Source organism: Centroberyx gerrardi, chromosome 8 (assembly GCF_048128805.1).
Source record: "Centroberyx gerrardi isolate f3 chromosome 8, fCenGer3.hap1.cur.20231027, whole genome shotgun sequence".
Lineage (NCBI taxonomy): Eukaryota > Metazoa > Chordata > Actinopteri > Beryciformes > Berycidae > Centroberyx > Centroberyx gerrardi.
Window position 1 is genome coordinate 34,294,103 of NC_136004.1, and position 21,561 is coordinate 34,315,663.

General features: G+C 42.6%; 1 protein-coding gene across 1 annotated transcript in view; it reads left to right on the forward strand.

Moving 5' to 3' along the window:
• Positions 1-591: 591 nt before the first annotated feature.
• fnbp1a (formin binding protein 1a) overlaps positions 592-21,561 on the forward strand; it is a 41,380-nt gene continuing 20,410 nt past the window's right edge. Inside the window, exons 1-4 of the mRNA XM_071904514.1 lie at positions 592-621; positions 14,161-14,276; positions 14,838-14,888; positions 17,516-17,663. Of these exons, the coding sequence (XP_071760615.1) occupies positions 592-621; positions 14,161-14,276; positions 14,838-14,888; positions 17,516-17,663 (345 nt within the window). The remainder of the gene's footprint in view (positions 622-14,160; positions 14,277-14,837; positions 14,889-17,515; positions 17,664-21,561) is intronic.

A 21,561-nucleotide genomic window follows, 5' to 3' on the forward strand; every position in this document is an offset into this window, starting at 1 on the left:
TGATTTTATCATGACTGAAAATCAGTCTGATTTAAATTGGCAGCGGCTTATTATGGGCTGTCATTTAGTTTCCCTGACAACAATCTCTAATTCTTCTTCTTCACATTATTATTGTTATCGATGGTATATTGTACAATAAGCCTGAGCCTCTTGGTCATTACTAATGAAACATTTAAAGAAATGAATGAGCAGCCATTGTTGTCCATGTTATAATATTTAAAGTGTGTGTGTGTGTGTGTGTGTGTGTGTGTGTGTGTGTGTGTGTATGTAGGTTTCAGAGGAAGAGGCTTCACTGAGCATGCTCCTTTCCAGCCCCGCCCTGCTGCACACACACACACACACACACACACACATACACACACACACACACACACACAGCATCTCTTGCCTGGTGATGACAAAGATTCCTCCGGGGAGGCGCGCGGCCGCGTCCTCTCGTGCTGTGTATGTAGAGCAGCCACGAGCCCCGGACAGTCGGTGTGTCGGTGAGGATGCGCGCTGCAGGCAGCAGCTCGCGGTGATTCTGTCTCGTTAACGGAGCGCATGCAGTCAGCTAGCCACGGAGCAGTGGGCGCGAGGCAGACCGGGACCATGAGCTGCAACTGGGGCACCGAGCTGTGGGTATGTACACCCGGTTCACCGTTTAATCGTTTAACCCGTTTACCGAGACCAGTAGCTGTAACTGTGCATAGGTAGACCCGTTTAACCGTTTAACCCGTTAACCGGGACCATGAGCTGCAACTGGGGCACGAGCTGTGGGTATAGACCCGTTAAACCCGTTACCCCGCGCGGCTGTCTGTGTGAACGGGAACGGTAAAATGTCTGATGGTCTGTGTGTCTGTCGGTCTACCGGACCGCGTGCATCTGCCATAGCAACATGATCGGTAGCGGCTCGCGCTCCTCCTATCTGCCATGATGCTTTTCACGGCGCCGTGCACGGGCCCGGTGTGGCGGAGACAGCTGCACGGAGCTGCTGCCGCCCTGAAGGATCAATAATACTGATCGATTTGATTTGACTAATCCAGATAGACAGGACTGTTTATTGACTATAGTACTGCTACTGCTACTACAATACTGCAGTACTACAATACTACAGTAGGCTACCATATTATACTAAAGGCCCACTACTAAACTGTAATACTGATCCAGATAGAAATCCACTGTAGTACTACTGCAATACTACTATGCTATACTATATTACACTATACTATACTATACTATACCATACCATATTACACTATACTATAGGCTACTATACTATACTATACTATGCTATACTACACTATACTATATTATACTATAATATATGCTATGCAAAACTACACTATACAATATGATACGATACTATGCTATACTATACTATACTACACTACATCATACTATACCATACTATACTACACTATGCTATACTACACTACTATACTACACTACACTATACTATATTATACTATACTATACTATGCTATGTTATACTATACTACACTGTACTATACCATACTATAGTCTACTATACTATACTATGCTATGTTATACTATACTACACTGTACTATACCATACTATAGTCTACTATACTATACCGTACTACATTACATCATACTATACTATACTATACTATACTATACAATATTACTGTACTGTACAATATTACACTATACTGCACCATACTATACTATGCTATGCTATGCTATACTATACTATACTGTACTATATAGGGATGTCCACGAAAAATCGATGATCGGTTTATTGTTTTTTTATGTATCACGTTGATCAACCTTAACGACTTAAATGCCTTCTTGAATTGCGTCATCGTAGCCGGTCTAACCGCACAGCTGACCATGAAACCGAAGTGGAGGGACTCGGCAGAAATCCCTAAACCACCTGACACGACTCAGCTGGACCGGTGGAAAGACAACCAAGGAGGACTCCCAGGCTGCAGCCGTGCCTCTGCACCCCGACCTCTGTCCAATCAGAGCGCGTCTTCTCTGGAACCTCTGTCCAATCAGAGCGTGTCTTCTCTGGGACCTCTGTCCAATCAAAGCGCGTCTTCTGTGGGACCTCTGTCCAATCAGAGCGCGTCTTCTCTGGGACCTCTGTCCAATCAGAGCGTGTCTTCTCTGGGACCTCTGTCTCACCACCAACAGGACAGCTGTCGACATCAGTCAGCCTACAGCTTTAACACTGAATGGTGAACGAGAACAAGTACTGTTGCTTGACAATGACAACAAACGTAATTGTTTGTTGTCATTGTTGTAAAGTTATTGTTTGCAACCTCAGGTTTCTACATATGGAGAATAAATGAATAAATAAATATAAAAGCCTGTACACCTGTGTAGTCAGTGTTGTGACTGTTTCCTTAGATCACTGGTACCACTGCTAAGCTACCTACAAAGCTAACGCTTTACTATATTATTAGTCTGCTACTATACTCCAATGCTATTTTTGTCTATAGTACTGCTACTATAGTATACTACTACTGCTGTATTACAATACTATATTAGTACTCTCCTAATACTGAAGTTAAAGGGTTCTGATGATATTGACCAGCATTACCTTGGCTGATATTACCATATTAAAATAACATAAATCTTGTTATACTATAATAATTTCTAGACAGTACTAATGTTAATTTGTTGTTATATTCCTAGACAGTACTAATATTTTTCTGTTATGATCTATTGCTAGACAGTCAATATATTGTTATAATAGGTTAGTTTTGCTGTTAAGCTGTTATAATGAGCTGGTTGTGTTGTTTTAATATATAAATGTTAGTTTTGTGCTTCTGGCTTCCGTTTTCGGCAAATCCGGCAAATCTCTCAGTGAGCTCTGCCAATTCTCACTGTTTTGCTATATTTATGTTGTTACTTCTTTTATCGATCCTTTTGCTTTTAGTTGTTTTTTAACACAACCTTTACCCACCAGAGAAATGTTAGTGCTCGGACCATCCTAAGCAGAGAACTGTTAGCGTCAGGATGCTCTCCCATTAGTGTCCTGTCTGCCAGCTAGCTTAGCTAGGCTTGTTTTTAGCCTGGTGGCTAAGTTTGACAGCCCTGTTTTTACGCCGGTTACATTGATTTTATGAATTTATCGGACGAATGGAATACCTATCGAGCCGACCTGCAAGGACTATCAGCAGCATAAGCTTACCGGAACCTGATCCTCACAGCGGGCCCAGTTTTCTATTCTCTGGACTGGGACTAGAACATCATGCCTCCACTGACCTCCTGACTGCACCAGCTGCCTCAGTCTGAGTCAAAGGATTGCAGAACTCGAAGGCAGAATATCCACTCCATCAAATCAAAGAGCAGCTCTTTGACTCCCTCCTGGTAGCAGCGGCCTCTCCAAACGTTAAGATGGACCCAACTCTCCCACGGTGCGGCACCGATACCGATGTCCAGCCGGCTCCGGTGGAGGATCCTTGGCCAAGCCCAAAGCCCAAAACCACCACCTGCTCAACACCCTCTGCCTCAGAGCCATGGTCATTGTACAAGGGAAAAAAAGCTTGGAAACTGCTACCGGGTTGTGGATGAGCTGGAGAAGCCCTCCTGTCCTGTCCTCAAAGTGAGCCAGCCTGGTCTGTCTTCTACCCCCCCGGGGACTCCTGGCCTGGTCTGTCTCTTACCCCCCCGGGGACAGCTACTGTCCAACCTCCTGGCCTGGTCTGTCTTCTACCCCCCCGGGGACAGCTACTGTCCAGCCTCCTGGCCTGGTCTGTCTGTTACCCCCCCGGGGACAGCTCCTGTCCAACCTCCTGGCCTGGTCTGTCTGTTACCCCCCCGGGGACAGCTACTGTCCAGCCTCCTGGCCTGGTCTGTCTGTTACCCCCCCGGGGACAGCTACTGTCCAACCTCCTGGCCTGGTCTGTCTTCTACCCCCCCGGGGACAGCTACTGTCCAGCCTCCTGGCCTGGTCTGTCTGTTACCCCCCCGGGGACAGCTCCTGTCCAGCCTCCTGGCCTGGTCTGTCTGTTACCCCCCCGGGGACAGCTACTGTCCAGCCTCCTGGCCTGGTCTGTCTGTTACCCCCCCGGGGACAGCTACTGTCCAACCTCCTGGCCTGGTCTGTCTGTTACCCCCCCGGGGACAGCTACTGTCCAGCCTCCTGGCCTGGTCTGTCTGTTACCCCCCGGGGACAGCTACTGTCCAGCCTCCTGGCCTGGTCTGTCTGTTACCCCCCCGGGGACAGCTCCTGTCCAACCTCCTGGCCTGGTCTGTCTGTTACCCCCCCGGGGACAGCTACTGTCCAACCTCCTGGCAGGCCGGTGCTACCTGCTCCCAACAGCTGGCTCCCCCAACAACACTGATTATTGGCAACTCGTCGTCTATGTGGTTCCACTTCTAAATCTGGTAGTTTCTTTACTGGGTTTGGACCATCGAGTGCTACTTCAAATGACACAAGTATGTGTCTTATATGTCTTATATATACAGTATGTCTTCCCTATCTTTATCATGTGCCACAGTGTCCTGTTGCCTTGTTCTCAGCTCTCCCATCCAGACCAGAGTAACGGATAGATCTGGGCCCCGTTTCAATACCTGGCTAATTGAGTTAACCAGATTAATTTGTTGACAATTTGGGATAAGCCCGGGATTTTCCGTTTCACAAAGCGAGTTAACAATTTAGCCAGACTTGTTACCAGGGCAACAGAATCTGAAGCCCAAACCTGCAAAAACTCAGGTTTAAGCTTAAATTAGCTGGATAGTATGAACATATAAAAGCCACCTGGTGAAATCACACACATCCAACAGCAGAAATGAATGCAGTGTTTATAAGAGGTTCTGGAGGGTTAGGGTCATTATAAGGAGCATTTAGAAGGGAACGTGTTTTTACAGATTGACAAGTGCACGCAAATAATTATCTTTATCTATCGATTTAGTCGTGATTAATTATTTACCTGCAGCAATTAAAAGGACGGCATCACAAACTCCACAGAGTGAAGCTCAGCCTGACAGTCACACAGACACTATGTGTTGGGCTTCGCTTCTTCTTCAGGCACATTTTTATATCCACAGCATAAAGTGTCTCATAACCTTCAAGCAATAGGCTATTGAGAGCAACAGTGACAATTCTAATGCAAAGAATAATGTCCACTTACTTGGATATTATTTGAGGTGTAGAACTACAATAAAGAGGCTGCCTCTTTGCAATATATTTTTATATCGTATATCTTTTCTTGCCACTGACAGATGCCCTGGCAAGTCATTAAAAATAATATACTTTTTAAAGCGCAAGAGTCCAAATCTGGGTTTACAACCACTTTACAATTTAGCAGAACTAAATTAGCCACACTCTTTAGTGAATAAAAGTCTTCTTATGTATTTATATTCTCTGCCTCCCTCAGTTTAGCCGCTCTGTTGGATTTGCTGGATAATATCGTTTTTTCTTCCGGTCAAAAATGTGATTTGGTAAACTAAAAACCACACAAAAAATAAAAGCAATATAAAGGTTAGTTTAGTTTAGTTTAGTTTATTAAGTGTATTTGTCAGGGACCATGTGCAAAAGAGAACATTGATCTCAGAAAAGAGAAAAGATGCTTTGCACCAGATTATAGCTATTTGCTAATTTCCATCTGCAATCCCAGGGCAGGTCGACATAAAATACAACATTATACAAATATAATATATAATATACAAATAGTTACATTATGAGAATTTAAAAAAGTGTTGCTTTTGTCAGTTTCAATATGTTACGTCATCCTGCTCGTGTCCATATAAGGAGTGTGATCCTGTTTTGCCGTGCGATTCATCTCCATAGCAGAGCGGGTTATCCAAGATAATTTTATTTATTTATTTTTTATTTTGTTTTTGCAAATATTACAGAATGACAGAACAGTAACATACAAAACAGAACAACATCAGTACAGCGATACATCATTCGTTATATATGCATAATTACATATAGAGGGGGTACAACAGGACACATAAGACAGACGGGACTTAAAAAAAAGATAAGACAGAACTAAATATACAGAGCTGGTGTGGTGATGGGCTGCACATTGCTTGGTTAATTCATGTCTATTGTTGTGAGTGTATGTTAGTGTTTAGTATTGTGGGCCAGTTGTGGAAAGAAGAATCAGCGCTGGAGGTGTTGTAGAAAGGGGGACCAGGTATCTTCAAAAGATTTGATGTTATTTTTAAAGGATGTTGTGAGTTTCTCCAGGTTTGGGGTCTGTAAGCAAGTTAAGCCAATGGTTTATGGATAGTTTTTCTGTTTTTCCAGTTTAGTAATATGGTATTCTTAATATGAAGGGTTTCAGATGTTTAAGAGGTTGTAATGTGGAGGTGTCACCCTATAATGCAGTGGTGGGGTATAGGGGGATGTGGTGGCCGAGGATCTCAGATAGCCTGCCCATGACCTCCGACCAGAACCCATGAACATATGGGCAGAGCCAGAGAGCGTGGAAATAATTGTCTATTGAGGTTGGACAGTGTGAACATGTGTTACTTTGGATGAAGCCTATGTGGAAAAGTTTGTGGGTAGTAATGTGGGTTCTGTGAAGGACTTTATACTGTATTAGTTGAGTTTTGGAATTGCATGTCATTGAAAATATGTTATTGCATATACTTTGCCAATTGATTTCATGATGGGGGTTATTCATGTCTATGGACCATTTGTCAGATTTGTCTTCTGATGTTAGGAGTCTGTATATTTGAGCTAATAATTTTTGAGGTTTGAGGGATTGTAGCTTTAGATATAGGGGGGAGCTATGATTATTAAAATTTCTGATGTTAATCTTTTTCTTTATGACTTCGTTTAACTGGATATACTGGAAATAGCAGTGGTCTGGTATGCTATTTCTGCTTTCTGCTTTTCTTTGGATGAGGTTGAAGGTCATGAGCAAGCCATCACTGAATAACTGTCCCAGGCTGGTGAACTCCTCTCTGGTTCCATGTTGGAAAGTGAATGGGTTTGTTGTTCATTTGAAACATGGGAGTGTGCTGTAATGGAGTCTGGGTGGAAGGTGAGGGCTGTGGTGGAGAATGTCATTTGACTTACACCAAGCAGTTAGGGTGGTATTAATAGTAATATTGTTCTTGCAATCGCTATGGTTTTTTATTGATTTGTCTATGAATGGAAGATTTGTGACGCCCAGCTTTTGAACCAGGTTGTTTTCTATTTCTAGCCAGGGTGGATTCGGGCTGCTTGTCCAGTGCCGGATGAACATTAACTGATTTGAAAGGAAGTAGTAGAAGACGTTAGGGGCTCCTAGTCCTCCGAGTTGCTTGGGTTTTTAATTAAATTCTGGGTTTTTGCTTTTTCCAGTAAAATGCTGTGACTGCACTGTTAAAGCCGGGGAGTGGGATGACGGGGGTCATGCTAAACAGGTAATTGATTTTCGGGAGGATGTTCATTTCTACTCTAGATATTCAGCCAATCAGGGATAGGGGTAATTTGTTCCATCTTTCTAAATTGTCTTTTATTTCTTGTAACAAGTGGAGTTTGAATAATTTGTTTACATTTGGTGAGATGTGGATTCCAAGGTATTTAATGGATTTTGCTGTTCATTTGAAAGGGGAGTCCCCGAACTCGGCATCCCAGTTGAGTTTGGTTATAGGTGGAATCTCGGATTTTGTCCAGTTGACGGAGTAGCCAGACACCCTGCTATAGTTACTGGTCAGATTATGGACTGATAGAAGAGAGGATGAGGGATTTGTGATGTATAATAGGATATCATCTGCGTACAAACTCTTTTATGGTGATATGACTTTGATTGGATGCCTGTGATGTTGTCGCATTGCCTAATGGAGGTAGCCAGGGGTTCAATAAAAAGTGCAAACAGTAGTGGGGATAATGGGCATCCTTGTCAAGTACCTCTTTGTAGTTGGAATGGTTTTGATATATGACCATTGGTTATGACAGATGCAGTTGGTGAGTTGTATAGTGTTTTTATCCAATTGATGAAATATGATCCGAATCCAAAGTGGTTGAGGGAGGTGAAGAGAAAGGACCAGTCTACCCTGTCAAACGCCTTTTCAGCATCAAGGGATGCTGTAATGAAGGGTGGATCTTTTGGGGAGGTGGTCTTTGTTTGATTTCAGAATAAGTGTGATATAGGCAGTGTTCATGTGGTGGGGCATTGTGGCACTTTGATCAATTTCAGATATTACTTTGAGGAGCAGCGGTGAGAGAAGGGGCCAGAACTGTTTGTAGTATTCTGCAGGGGATCCATCTGGTCCAAGTGATCTGTTGTTGGGCATGTGGTGAAGTGCCTTGGTGATTTCTTCCAGGGAGAGCGGTTTTTCCGAGATTATTTAAGGTTCAAGGTTCAAGGTTAACTTTATTTTCATTCAGGACTATACACGGAGAAGTGCACAGCAGAACGATGCGGGATTGACTAATGAAATCCTAATCCACTTTCGTGAAATGGACAAAGCCTGAGCTCAATTGATTGGAAGCCTGCAGGAACTATCTGCCTCTTCAGACTGTTTCTTTAGTTCCCAAGAACTAAGAGCCACTTGTGCATTTTTTAAATGTTAAAATGGCCTTGCTAAATTCTAGATCACTCTCCAAAAACATTTATTTTCAATGATCTTATAATTTCTTTCTAAAACTTGGATTTTTTTAAATTTTTGACAGAAGCATTTTGAAAGGTTGAACTACAGCCAGGTGATTGAGCTGTGCCCCCCACTGCCAGTTAATTCAGGCGTAGTGGCCAAGGAGGAGGGCTAGCTGTCTGTTTCAAGAGTCAGTTCAAATGTCCCCCAGTCAGCGTCGGTGTATATTCAACATTTGAAGTTCTGTTGTTTAGAATCAACAATGTTGGTACTCCAGTCATCTGGCTGTCCCAGGGTATTTTTCTATCAGAATTCTCTGATTTGGTGTTTCAAGTATGACAAAGTGCTCATTGTTGGTGATTTTAATATTCATGTTGATTTTAGCTCTAGCAAATTTTAGGGGAGAGGGTTCGGGGGGAAGCAACTGGCTGGAGGACAGGGAGGCAGCGAGGTCGGGGGTTTGCTGGTAGTAGGTTAGGTTGTACTTTATGTATTTTCTATTTTTATCATCTATTTTTTTATATATTTTCTTTTTCTTATGTTACAATACTACTATTTACTTATTATATTAAAGTAGTCTAATTGTGGCAGGTTTATTCTTTCATGGAATGTACAGCTGCAGCTGTTTAGATGTTTTAAATTTTAAGAAACTCACTCAGCAGCACAATGTAACTAAATTTGAGAACAGTATCTTTAAAGTAGCATCATACTGATCAGTATCAGAGTAATTATTTTATTTCCATCCAATCTTAAAATTAATATTGTAGGAAAAGGCAGTGATCAGGAGGGAAGGATTGCTTATGTGAAAACTATTATCGAAGAAGTAAACATTTTCAGTGTATGCACCCAATACATACAAGGTGGTGTCGCCTTAGCAGAGCAGTCAGGCCGGCCCGCCAAAGTATTTCAGAAGTTTGTAGGAGAATGAACCCGTTAAAAACTGTTTTAAAAGCTGCTTATTTAAAAAGAACTAGTAACTATTTTTTTTATTACATTAGTGACTATAATAACTGGAAGAATAGTGACTAGTCACTAAAAAAAATAAGCAAATTTTTAGTGACTAGTGCACTTTAAGGATTAAGTGTTAAAGCGGCCTGCCATAGTTGCTGTAGTTTAAACCCCTTAAATTTCCCCTTAAAGGAATAGTTCACCCAAAAATGAAAATCCAGTCTTCATCTCCTTCCTCATGTCAGTTGAAACACGGTGAAGTTTGTTCGTCCATAAAACAATCAGGAGCTTCCACAACTTCGTAGCAGCTTCTCCAAAACAACTGAAGTCTTTGGGGACTGATCTTCAGATCTTCAGATCTTCAGAGTTCAGAAAAGAGCAGAAAAACAGAAAATATCCATAAAGTTTCTCCATTCAGCTCTGCAGCAGAATCCAAGTCTCCTCAAGCCAACGATCACACAGCAAGTGCAAAAGACAATATTGACGCCGTTATTTAGAGCAAATCTTCACTACAGCCAGTTGATTGTAATGACCCAATAAAATATAAAATGGCACCAACAGCCTCCTGTCTACATTAAAAACATAAAGCCTCGGCAGAAAATACAATCTTTGCTGGCCCTTCTTACAAATCGCCTCTGTGATCATATCAAAGTTCAGTTTCTTGTCAGTAAACGTAAGATCCTTCCTTCCTGTTAAGTTATAAAACTTAAACTTAGACTGCAATAATCACCTGCATGTTCAATATGTGCTGTGCTCATTCATTATTCAATGTCACACTGGTCACTTTATCCTTATTTTAACCTTTTATTAATCTTGCCTTTCATTGTATTTTATTGTATTTTTTATAATTGAATTTTCTATTATTATTTTATTTGTATTTTGCACCGGTACTGCACTATTCTACTCTACTAATATATTTCTTACTTCTTGCTCTTTTAATTTTAACTTGTGAAATTGTGACTGAAATGATTTCCCCCAGGGATCAGTAAAGTCTTCTGAATCTGAATCTGAAAAATCGATCAGCTTATAAATCCTGTCTCAACATCTGCCTCCTCCATCGAGGAGTGTGAAAAGTTTGCTTCTCATCCGTTCCATGATCAAGTCTCTCATTGACATACTGCACCTGGTCCAGTATTACTTAGCCAATTTTCTCCTATTTCAATGCGAGTCCTCATTGATATGGATTCTCACATGAGAATCTCCTCTAGCCCTCTTGATGTTCTAGTGTTCACGCACTTTTAAAGAAACCTAGCATTCGACTCATGTCCAAACTATCTTTTGTATCAAAAATCTTAGAAAAAGTCGTCTCAACACAGCTGGAAGTGGTAGAGCACAACGTCTGTGAAAGATTTCTGTAAGGTTTCTGTCAGCATCACAGCACAGATTGTCCTGCTCCGTGTCACAGCACCATAAGAAGATATTTGATTATACTTTTTATCTTCCTTTTTTGTGATTTTCTATTCTCACTGTAGTTGGCTAAGTAATGTTTGTTCATCTTAGTTTACTGGCAGTGCTTACTGTGCACAATTTGATTACACACAGCATTGATATGACTAAGTGTTCCGCCTGAGGATGAGCATATAAATCTACTGTTCCATTGAAATCATACAGGAAAGCAAGGTCTCCAGAGGTTATCAATGAATTCAATATGGAGCGTAATAATGAACAGGCATAGAAAGTATGATATTTTTTCTGAATTATACTGATGAAACTGAATTACACTTAGGTTAGCCAGGTTTGAGCTCTATACATTTCTTGTTTAGGCCACCAGAAACTTGCCGGCCCTGTTTCTTCTGACCCTGCTGCACAAGCAGTTCAACAATCCCTGGGCTCCTTATCTAGCCATGTAAGGCCAGTGTCTAAGAATTTAGGATTTTATTTCGATTCCAGTTTGCATTTTAATACCGAACGGGTCCAATCATGCTTTTTTCATCTCAGGAATATTGCCAAGATCAGCTCCATCCTGTCATTTCAAGACAAAGAAAGTTATTCATGCCTCCAGTTTAGATTACTGTAATGCACTTTTTACTTAAATTGACTACAGCTTGTCCAAACTTCTGCTGCCAGACTAAGAGTAAACGGTCTGCTCATATTACTCTCTTCTCGCCTCTTCACACTGACTCCCGTTTTAGAATCGATTTTAAAATTCTTTTGATTACTTACAAGACCTTGCATGGCAGAGCTCCAATATATATTGTTGAACTTTTAAAGCCCAGTCATACTTCAGGGTGTCTTCGATCATCAGACCAAGGTCTTTCACCTGTTAGGTGTTTGCTGGATTCCTTGGGTCAAGCCGCATCTATGCATATAGGCCTATCATTTTGTCCAAAACTGTTTTTTCACTACTCCTTCAAATTTGATCCAATCTTCACTAAATTTGACTCACAGCATGTCTGGACTGTTCAGCAGAAAAATCATCAAGCAGTTCAACATTCCATACCGTTTGGCTACAATTGGCTTTCAAAATGTGTAGGCGAGGCCTAATATACAAAAATTGCCATAACTCATGAACGCGGTGTCCTACCCTAACCAAATTTGGTACAAATGTGCACCCATCGATTCTGAGGTACCATACACAATTTGGTGGCATTATGCCCATAGGTGGCGCAATAGCAACATCATAACTCTAAATGGCCATAGTCACATGACTTGGACTCGAGTCAGACTCAAGTCACAGTTTTAATTGCTTGAGACTTGACTTAATGCATGAAGAGAAGACTTGAGACTTTACTTGGGTTCTGGTGACTTGTGACTTGACTTTGACTTCTGCTTTGATGACTTGAAAATATTTCTAAAGCCTTGACAAAAGATCTTGGCCTGGATCTACTAAACATTTGCGCCAGTGCAAATCGCATTGCGGGTGCTAAAACCTTGTTCTCTGCACAACGCATTTTGTGTCTGAAATCATGGGTTGATCTGGGTGCGCCTTTTTTTGCGGTTTGATATAATTGCATATGCATTTGTGGGTGTTCCAAGGACAAAGCGCAAAATTAAGGAAGGGTTTTATGGAAATTGGCAGAGGACGTGATTTATCAAGAGGTGGTGGCCGTTAATACCTGCATGGAATTTAAGACCTAGGAAAAGCATGTCTTATCATTTTGCGCACAGAATGGCTCCAACGAGACTGGCTCTGGAACCGGCTCTAAGATCAAGGTGACACAGTCATCTACACATCATAACATGTAGACATTAGATTGCATCCTTATTATAATTCCAATCAGGTTTAAATGGGTATGCTGATTTAAAAATACAACATTTACACGTCATTAGCAGAGTAGCAGAATGCGCACTCAATATGCAGACTATTACCTAAATATACAAAAAGGAAAACACACGCTCGCACACTCTTCTCTGGATTTGCTGACACTTATTATGAGCCAATATCTGAGCGGCATAGCCTTGATGTAAACAATGCAGCTAAAACATGTGTGCGTTATAACCTCTCCGTGGAGAGGTGTGTGTGCGGCTTCATACCTTCACCAGGTCTCCATCCCTCCCACACTGGCACCTGTGTCTCAGTCAGGCTCCTGCTGCTCCTCCAAGAGAGTTAAGGCTCCTCTTTGGCTTTATTTGTGGTCAGCATTTTGGCTCGCCTCCTCATATCATACCAACGCTTTTACCTCCGCTAAATGGCGCTTGTGGTGCCCAACTGCTTTCACTTTATGTCGTTCCAGAGTGACTTTTTACGCGCAAGTAAAACATCTCTTCTTTGCAGCTCTTTGGGGTTTTCTCTGCCACCAACACTTCCAGCTCCACTGGAGAGAAATTTGCGCTTCTTTTGCTCACCATTACGTTGCCGCAAATAGGCTATTGTGCGCATTGTCTGGCCTTTATATTTGCGCAGTTGCAATTATAATTAATTATCTGCGCCTCCACTCATTTGCGTGCGCTACTTTAGTAAATACCATGCGCTGGCGGTACAAATTTCACCCGCAATTGCTTTTGTGCTGTGCCTGGAATTACGACATGTTAGTAGATCTGGGCCCTTGTGTTTGTGTAAATGACTTAGATTGAAAGTGATGAGATTTGTTCCAGCAGACGACTGAATTTAAATTCTGTTTTCTGAATTTGTATGGAATGATTGAATTTATTGAAGTTGAAACTGATTATAGAAATCAAACTCATGATGCTCTTACCAAGTTTTTATCCTATTAAAACCATATTGCATTGAAAAGTCCTAGATATTTAGTTTTCTTTAAGATATTAAATTGATACTGGACTCTTGATTTGTTCTGACTTGACTTACTGTTCTACATTTAGACTTGAGACTTGACATAAATTACTTGGACTTGACTTGGACTTGACTTGGTAATCTACATGTAGACTTGAGACTTGTGCCTCAAGACATGAGACTGATTTAGGACTCGAGCAAAGTTGACTTGGTCACACCTCTGGGCCATACACATCCATTGTATTTATATCTCAGTCATTGTATACAGTACAAACTTCATTCAAATTTCAAAATTCTCAGTATGCCACAGGGATCACATTTGCACATTGGTCCACATGACACATTTACCTCAGAGGCCCCAGAGGTCATCAAGTGCTTGGACCTCTCCAATTGCCACTTGTGGCTATATTTGTATCTTATTTTGATTTTATTTCTTTCTGTTCAGCACTTTGTAAACTCTTGTTTTGAAAGGTGCTTTACAAATAAAGTGTATTATTATATAATGTGCTGGTTGTGTTGTTTTAATATATAAATGTTATTGTTTTTTTCAGGACCAGTTTGACAACCTGGAGAAACATACTGGTTGGGGAATCGACTTCCTGGAGCGTTACTCTAAGTTTGTTAAGGAGAGAGCAGATATCGAACTCAGCTATGCCAAACAGATCAGGTACCCAAGTTAACCCACCCTGACCCACTCTGACCCACCCTGACCCACTCTGACCCACTCTGACCCACCCTGACCCACTCTGACCCACTCTGACCCACTCTGACCCACCCTGACCCACTCTGACCCACTCTGACCCACCCTGAACCACTCTGACCCACCCTGACCCACTCTGACCCACTCTGATATAACTTGTGTTAGCCAGGTGATGTGACTAGTAATAACCAGGTGATATAACTCGTAATAACCAGGTGATATAACTAGTGCCTTCCTGTCTTCCTGTCTCTCTCCCTCTCTCTCTCTCTTACTGTCTGTCTCTCTGCCTGTGTCCTTTCTTGTCTTACTGCCTGTCTGGCTTTCTCTCTCTCTTTCTGCCTGTCTCTCTGCTTGCCTGTCTGTCTCTCTGTTTGTCTCTGTCTGCTCTGCCTGTCTGTCTCTCTACTTGCCTGTCTGTCTCTGTACCTACCTGTCTGTCTCTCTACCTGCCTGTCTGTCTCTGTACCTACCTGTCTGTCTCTCTACCTGCCTGTCTGTCTCTATACCTGCCTGTTTGTCTCTCTGTAGGAACCTGTCTAAGAAGTATCATCCTAAGAGGAGCAGAGAAGAGGAGAGCAGGTCAGACCAGCAAACCTTATTCCTTCACTGTTAGCATTGTTAGCATTCCCATTGTTATCAACGGGTTTAACTGTGGAGAGAATATGAACCTGTACAACTTACATGATTAAAAGAAACACGTGGCTCACTTCAGAGGTGCATTCATAACAAATAGCAGTACTCTCGGCTTGCACATTGTACTGCACGGAAGGTTGTGAATAAGACAGTGTCATACCAAAGGGATGAGTAATTGTTTTGTGATTGGTAGAAGAGGTGGGAGAAATCAGCTATTAATAAATTCTAGAAAAGGAGACCCAAGACTTTTGGAATGAATTGTAGTTATTTTTAAGAGTTGCAGACAGCTTTTCTAATGTGGAGTGCTCAGTTAGAAGGTTGAACCAGTGATTATGTAAAGTTTTGATCTATTTTTCCAGTTGAGAAGAATAACTTTTTTAGCTATTGTTAGGGATGTTAAAATGAAAGGTTTAAAGTGTGTAGGAATGTGGATGGAGGAGAGATCACCTAGTAAACAAACGGAAGGGCAAAGGGGGATACTGAGGCCGAGAATGGTGGACAGTCTGCTCATGACCTTGGACCAGAATGATTGAATGTATGAGCAGAGCCACAATGCATGAACATGGTCATCAGTGGAGTCAGTTTTGTGAGTTGTTTGTGAGTGGTGATATGTGGTGATATGTGTTCTATGTAGGATTTTGTACTGTATTAACTGAGTCTTGGAGTTGCCTGTCACGGAGAAAGTAGTGTTGCATATGGTTTGCCAGTCTATGTTTGAGCGATCTAGTTGAAGGTCAGAGGTCCATTTATCTATAGGTAGCGAAACAGAGTTGTCATGAGAGAGAAGGATCTTGTATATTTGAGACATCTTTTTGGTTGGTTTGAGAAGAGGAGTTTCTGGTATAGGGGTCGGCAGTGGACTGTGAAGGCTATTGGTCTTGTTAATGATGTTTTATACTTGAATGTATTGAAAAAAGCAGTGGTCTGGAATATTTAATTTATTTTGTAAAAGGTCGAAGGACTTGAGCAGACCGTCACTGAACAAGTGTCCCAGGATAGTTACTCCTCGCTCTTTCCATTGGGGGAAGATAAAAGGTTTTTTGTTGATGGTGAACATGGAGTTGTGCCAAATTGTGATAAGTGAAGTGGGTAAAAACTTATATTGAAGGATATCATTGGCCTTCCACCAAGCTGTAAGGGTTGTCTTGATCGTTTCATAATTAAAACATTTATGCGTCTTGATTGAATTGTCAATGAAAGGGATGTTTGCAATGAGTATGTCTTGAGCTGCTGATTGTTCAGTGTCTAGCCATTAGGGATTGGAGTTATTTATCCAGTTAGAAAGGTACTGCAGTTGGATTGCGAGAAAGAAGTAATAAAAGTTTGGTGCGCTTAGACCTCCAAGAGATTTGGGTTTCTGAAGAGTGGATTGTTTGATGCGTGATTTTTTGCCTTTCCAGTAGAAGTTGGTAACAGTAGAGTTGAGAGAGGAGAACCAACCTGGGGCTGGGTGGACTGGTGTCATGGAATAAAAGGTAGTTTATTCTTGGGACGATGTTCATCTTAACTGCGGAAATGTGACCTGTTAGAGATATTGGTAACCTGTTCCATCTTTCTAAGTCATTTTTAATTGTCTATAATGTTGGGGTGAAGTTTAATTTGAACAATTCTTTCAGATTCTGTGAGATGTGGATTCCTAGATATTTAATTGTTGTGGAAGGTTGTCCAAAGGGTAGATTCTCGACCTCAGTATCCCGGATGGAATTTGCTAGAGGCAGAGTCTCGGATTTGGGCCAGTTGATAGAATAGCCAGACACCATGCTATATGCGTTAATCAGATTATGGATTGATGGAAGGGAGATTGATGGGTTAGTTATATATAATAAAATGTCATCTGCATACAAGCTGATTTTGTGATGGAATTACTTAGTTTGGATACATGATATGCTGTGATTTTGTCTGATAGAAGCTGCTAGGGGTTCTATGACGAGGGCAAACAGTGATAGAGATAAAGGGCATCCTTGTCTTGTGCCTCTTTCAGGTTGGAAAGGTTTAGAGATGCAGCCATTGGTGATTACAGAAGCGTGTGGTGAATTGTACAATATCCTGATCCATTTGGTGAAATAAGGGCCAAATCCAAAATGGTCCAAAACGGTGAAGAGAAAGGGCCAACCTACCCTGTCAAACGCCTTTTCAGCATCGAGGGATACTATAATAGAAGGAGTTTTGGGGTGGTGTGGAGAGGTGGTATCATTGAGTAGTTGTATTAGATTGAAAAGTCTTTGCAAATTATCTGAGGAATGTCTCCCTTGGATGAATTCAGTTTGGTCTGGGTGAATAAGAGATGAAATAAAAAAAAACACTACGACATTAATATTAATTACAACTAAATCACTACTGTTACATTACTGCAACATTCTACTCAATGCTGCTACTTTACTACTACAGCAATACTACTATAGCATTACTTCTACATTACTATTACAACAGTATTACTACTACTGCATTATTAATACTACACTACAACTCCTACAGCATTACTACCTTCTTCTTGGTGTGAGTTACCTTTGAACTCCTATGTTGAGTAGCCAATCAGCTGAAAGTTAAAGCTGACAGGTGATTGGTTGTTTCAGGTACACATGGTGTTGCGCCTTCACAGCGACGCTCCGAGAGTTGAATGACTACGCCGGCCAGCGGGAGGCACTCGCAGAAAACCTGCACACACACATCGTGACCGAGCTAACACGCTACACACAGGACCTGAAGGCCGAGAGGAAATCGGTAACACACACACACATACACACACACACACACACACACACACACACACACACACATAAACAACTGGTTGTTTTGACAGTTTGACTTTTTTTTTTTTTCATACTGAAGTTAGATTGGTCTAACTGCTGAAACACACCTGTAAATCAACAGTAGCTTTTAGTCGAGACCCACAGCTGTAGATCTGGTTTAGTTAGAATAGATCTACTGTACAGCAACCAGCAGGATAAAGATCCCATGTTATTTTGTATTTGTATTGGTTTACTTTATTATCCCCGTGGGGAAATTTGTCCTCTGCATTTGACCCATCCTATACACACACTAGGAGCAGTGGGCAGCCGCAGTACAGCGCCCGGGGACCAACTCCAGTTCTTTTGCCAGTGCCTTGGTCAGGGGCACTGACAGGAGTATTAACCCTAACATACTGTACATGTCTTTTGATACACACAAATTAAACACACACTAGACACACACACACACTAAACATACACATCAAACACAATCTAAATATACACGTGTAAAACACACTAAACACACATTCCATATTGAATAAATCCTGGCCAAAACTGGGTCATGTATTCAGGTCACTGGATCCCCCCCCCCACACACACACACACACACAGAGGACTGGTTGCAGTGTGTTACGGGAAATGGAAGTATCTTGTGTCTCCGGTATTCAGACCCGCTGGCTGGAAGTAATATGGAGAGGTTAGTGTGTGTGTGTGTGTGTGTGTGTGTGTGTGTGTGTGTGTGTGTGTGTGTGTGTGTGTGTGTATGTGTGTGTGTGTGGGGGGGGAATAAATGACCCAGTTTTGGCCAGGAGGCTCCTCATCATCCTCACCAGGAGCCTGAACCTCCTCAACTGGGAGGATTAGGGAGGAGCAGCAGCTCGACTCTAAGATCCTCCTGGATCACTGAGCTCCTCAACCTGAGGAGAAACCTCAAGTCAACCTGAGGAGAAACCTCATGTCACTGAGGAGAAACCTCATGTCACCCTGAGGAGAAACCTCAAGTCACCCTGAGGAGAAACCTCATGTCACCCTGAGGAGAAACCTCACATCACCCTGAAGAAAAACCTCACGTCACCCTGAGGAGCTCCTCCACAGCTGAGAGTGTGAATGAAGATGAGGCTCGCTTCATCTTGCCGCACAGCTGCAGGTGGATACAGGTGTTGGGAAGAGAACAGTGAAGAGAACAGTGAGCCGATGGGTCATTTTGTCTGATGCTGTTGCTCCTCTTCAGCTGATAAACTGTTTCCAGCCACTGGATGACAGTGACAGGGACGCTGCTACAGGAGAACTAACTGCATCCATGCCTCAGGTTGATCCTGATCCTGATCCGATTCCTGGTTCTGGTTCTGGTTCTGATCCTGATCCTAGTTCTGGTTCTGGTCCTGATTCTGATCCTGGTCCTGCTTCTGGTTCTGGTCATAATCCTGCTGCTGCTGCTCCCAGTCCTGCTGCCTCTTCTGTTGCTGCCTTTGCCGCTACTGCTCTGCTTCCTCTGCTGCTTCCTCTGCTGCTTCCTCTGCTGCTTCCTCTCCTGCTTCCTCGCCTGCTTCCTCTGCTGCTTCCTCTGCTGCTTCCTCTGCTGCTTCCTCTCCTGCTTCCTCGCCTGCTTCCTCTCTGCTTCCTCTCTGCTTCCTCTCCTGCTTCCTCTGCTGCTGCTGGTGATTCTGCTGCAGCAGCCATTCTGTGCCTCGGCTCACAGAGTCCAAGCAGATCTTTGACTTGCCCTCCACCTCCTCTATTATAAAGGCTATCAGGGTAAAGGCGGGGTGAACCTATTGTTTCCCTGGAGCTTGTCTCTTTGACATGTTTTAGCAGGTACCACCTGCACTTGAACACCACACTCTACAATCATTGTCCATATCAGTAGTATTGACATCAAAGACCAGGAGTTCAGTTCACCTTTTCCTCCTGATTTCTACACCAGGCCTCGGCTGTAGCCGCTTCACTCGGCTGCTGCCTCTCCTTAACTGGCTAAAGGCTCAGCAGAACAAGCTCCAGCTGGGTTTTATTGACATCAGAGATCGATTTTGATCACTTTCTATACACTGACCAATTTTGTGCCTCTGTATGGGAAACACTGCAGCTCACAGTCAAAGACGCCCCTAGAGGCCATCTGCTGAAGTGCATCATCTCACTAAGGCCCGGATAAAACCTTGTTTTCTAATCTACTAAGACAGCGCACAGGGTATTTGCACCTGAAATCATGGGTTGATCTGTGTGCGCCGTTTTTTGCAGTTTGGTCTAATTGCATATGCATTTGTGGGTGTTCCAAGGCTGAGGCGCAAAATATAGGGAGGGCTTTATGGAAATTGGCAGTGGACATGATTTATCGAGAGGCGGTGGCCATTAACACCTGCTGATTGTGCACAGAATTTAAGACCTGGGAACAGCATGTCTTATCATTTTATAGCATAGGATAGTTCTGCCCAAACTGGCTCTGGAACCGGCTCCAAGCTCAAAGTGACACAATCATCTACACAGCATAACATGCAGTCATTAGATCGCAGGGTTTAAATGAGTATGCAGACTTAAAAAAGCACCATTTAAGCCTCATTGGCAGCATAGCAGAATGCGCACTCATATTCAGACTATTACCTAAATATACAAAAAGGAAAAGTTGCAGGCTCTTCTCTGGATTTGCTGACATTATGAGCCAATGTCTCCTCGACATTGCCTTGATGAAAATAATGCAGCTAAAACATATGTGCATCATAACTGTCACGACGGTGAAGAGTTGTGTGGCTTCTCCAGCTATATCAGAATCAGAAATAGTTTATTGATCCCCGAGGGGAAATTGGGTTACATTGCAGTTGATCAGTGCAACTGAAGTTGCAGTTGATTCTAGAAGAGAAACATATATAAGCATAGAGAAATTATAAGAAAAATTGAAATAAGAAAATAAGAAATATGTAAAATATGTGCATTATACTACAATATATAACAATAATAATGTAGAAATAAGAGAAATAAGAAATATGTACAAATATGTGCATCATACTATAATATATACAACAGTGTAAATAAGTAAATAATTATTGCACAGTTGAATTATTACACAAAATTGTTACCAGAATCAGTATTGCACAGTTTAAAATATAAATGATAAATTATGGGGTTATAAAGCTGCTGACAGGGGTGAAATAAGTCCAAGGTCCAGTCTATTGACTCAGAGTGTCTGACACTCAGAGGGAGGAGTTGAAAAGTTTGATGGCCACAGGCAGGAATGACTTCCTGTGGCGCTCTGTGGTGCGTCTCGGTGGAATGAGTCTCGCACTGAATGTGCTCCTGTGCTTGACCAGCACGTCATGGAGTGGGTGGGAGATGTTGTCCAGGATGACACGTAACTTGGACAGCATCCTCCTCTCTGACACAGAGAGTCCAGCTCCACCCCCACAACGTCACTGGCCTTGCGGATCAGTTTGTTGAGTCTGTTGGCGTCCGCTGCCCTCAACCTGCTGCCCTCAACCTGCTGCCCTCAACCCGCTGCCCTCAACCCGCTGCCCTCAACCCGCTGCCCTCAACCCGCTGCCCTCAACCTGCTGCCCTCAACCTGCTGCCCCGGCACACAACAGCAAACAGGAGAGCACCGGCCACCACAGACTCATAAAACATCCTCAGCATTGTCCGGCAGATGTTGAAGGACCTCAACCTCCTCAGAAAGTAGAGACAGCTCTGGCCCTTCTTGTAGAGGGCTTCGGTGTTCTTAGCCCAGTCCAGTTTATTGTCAATGTACACTCCCAGGTACTTGTAGTCCTCCACACTGACCCCCTGGATGGAAACAGGGGTCACCGGTGCCTTGGCTCTCCTCAGATCCACAGCCAGCTCCTTTGTCTTTGCCATGTTGAGCTGCAGATGGTTCAGCTCACACCATGTGACAAAGTTTCCCACCA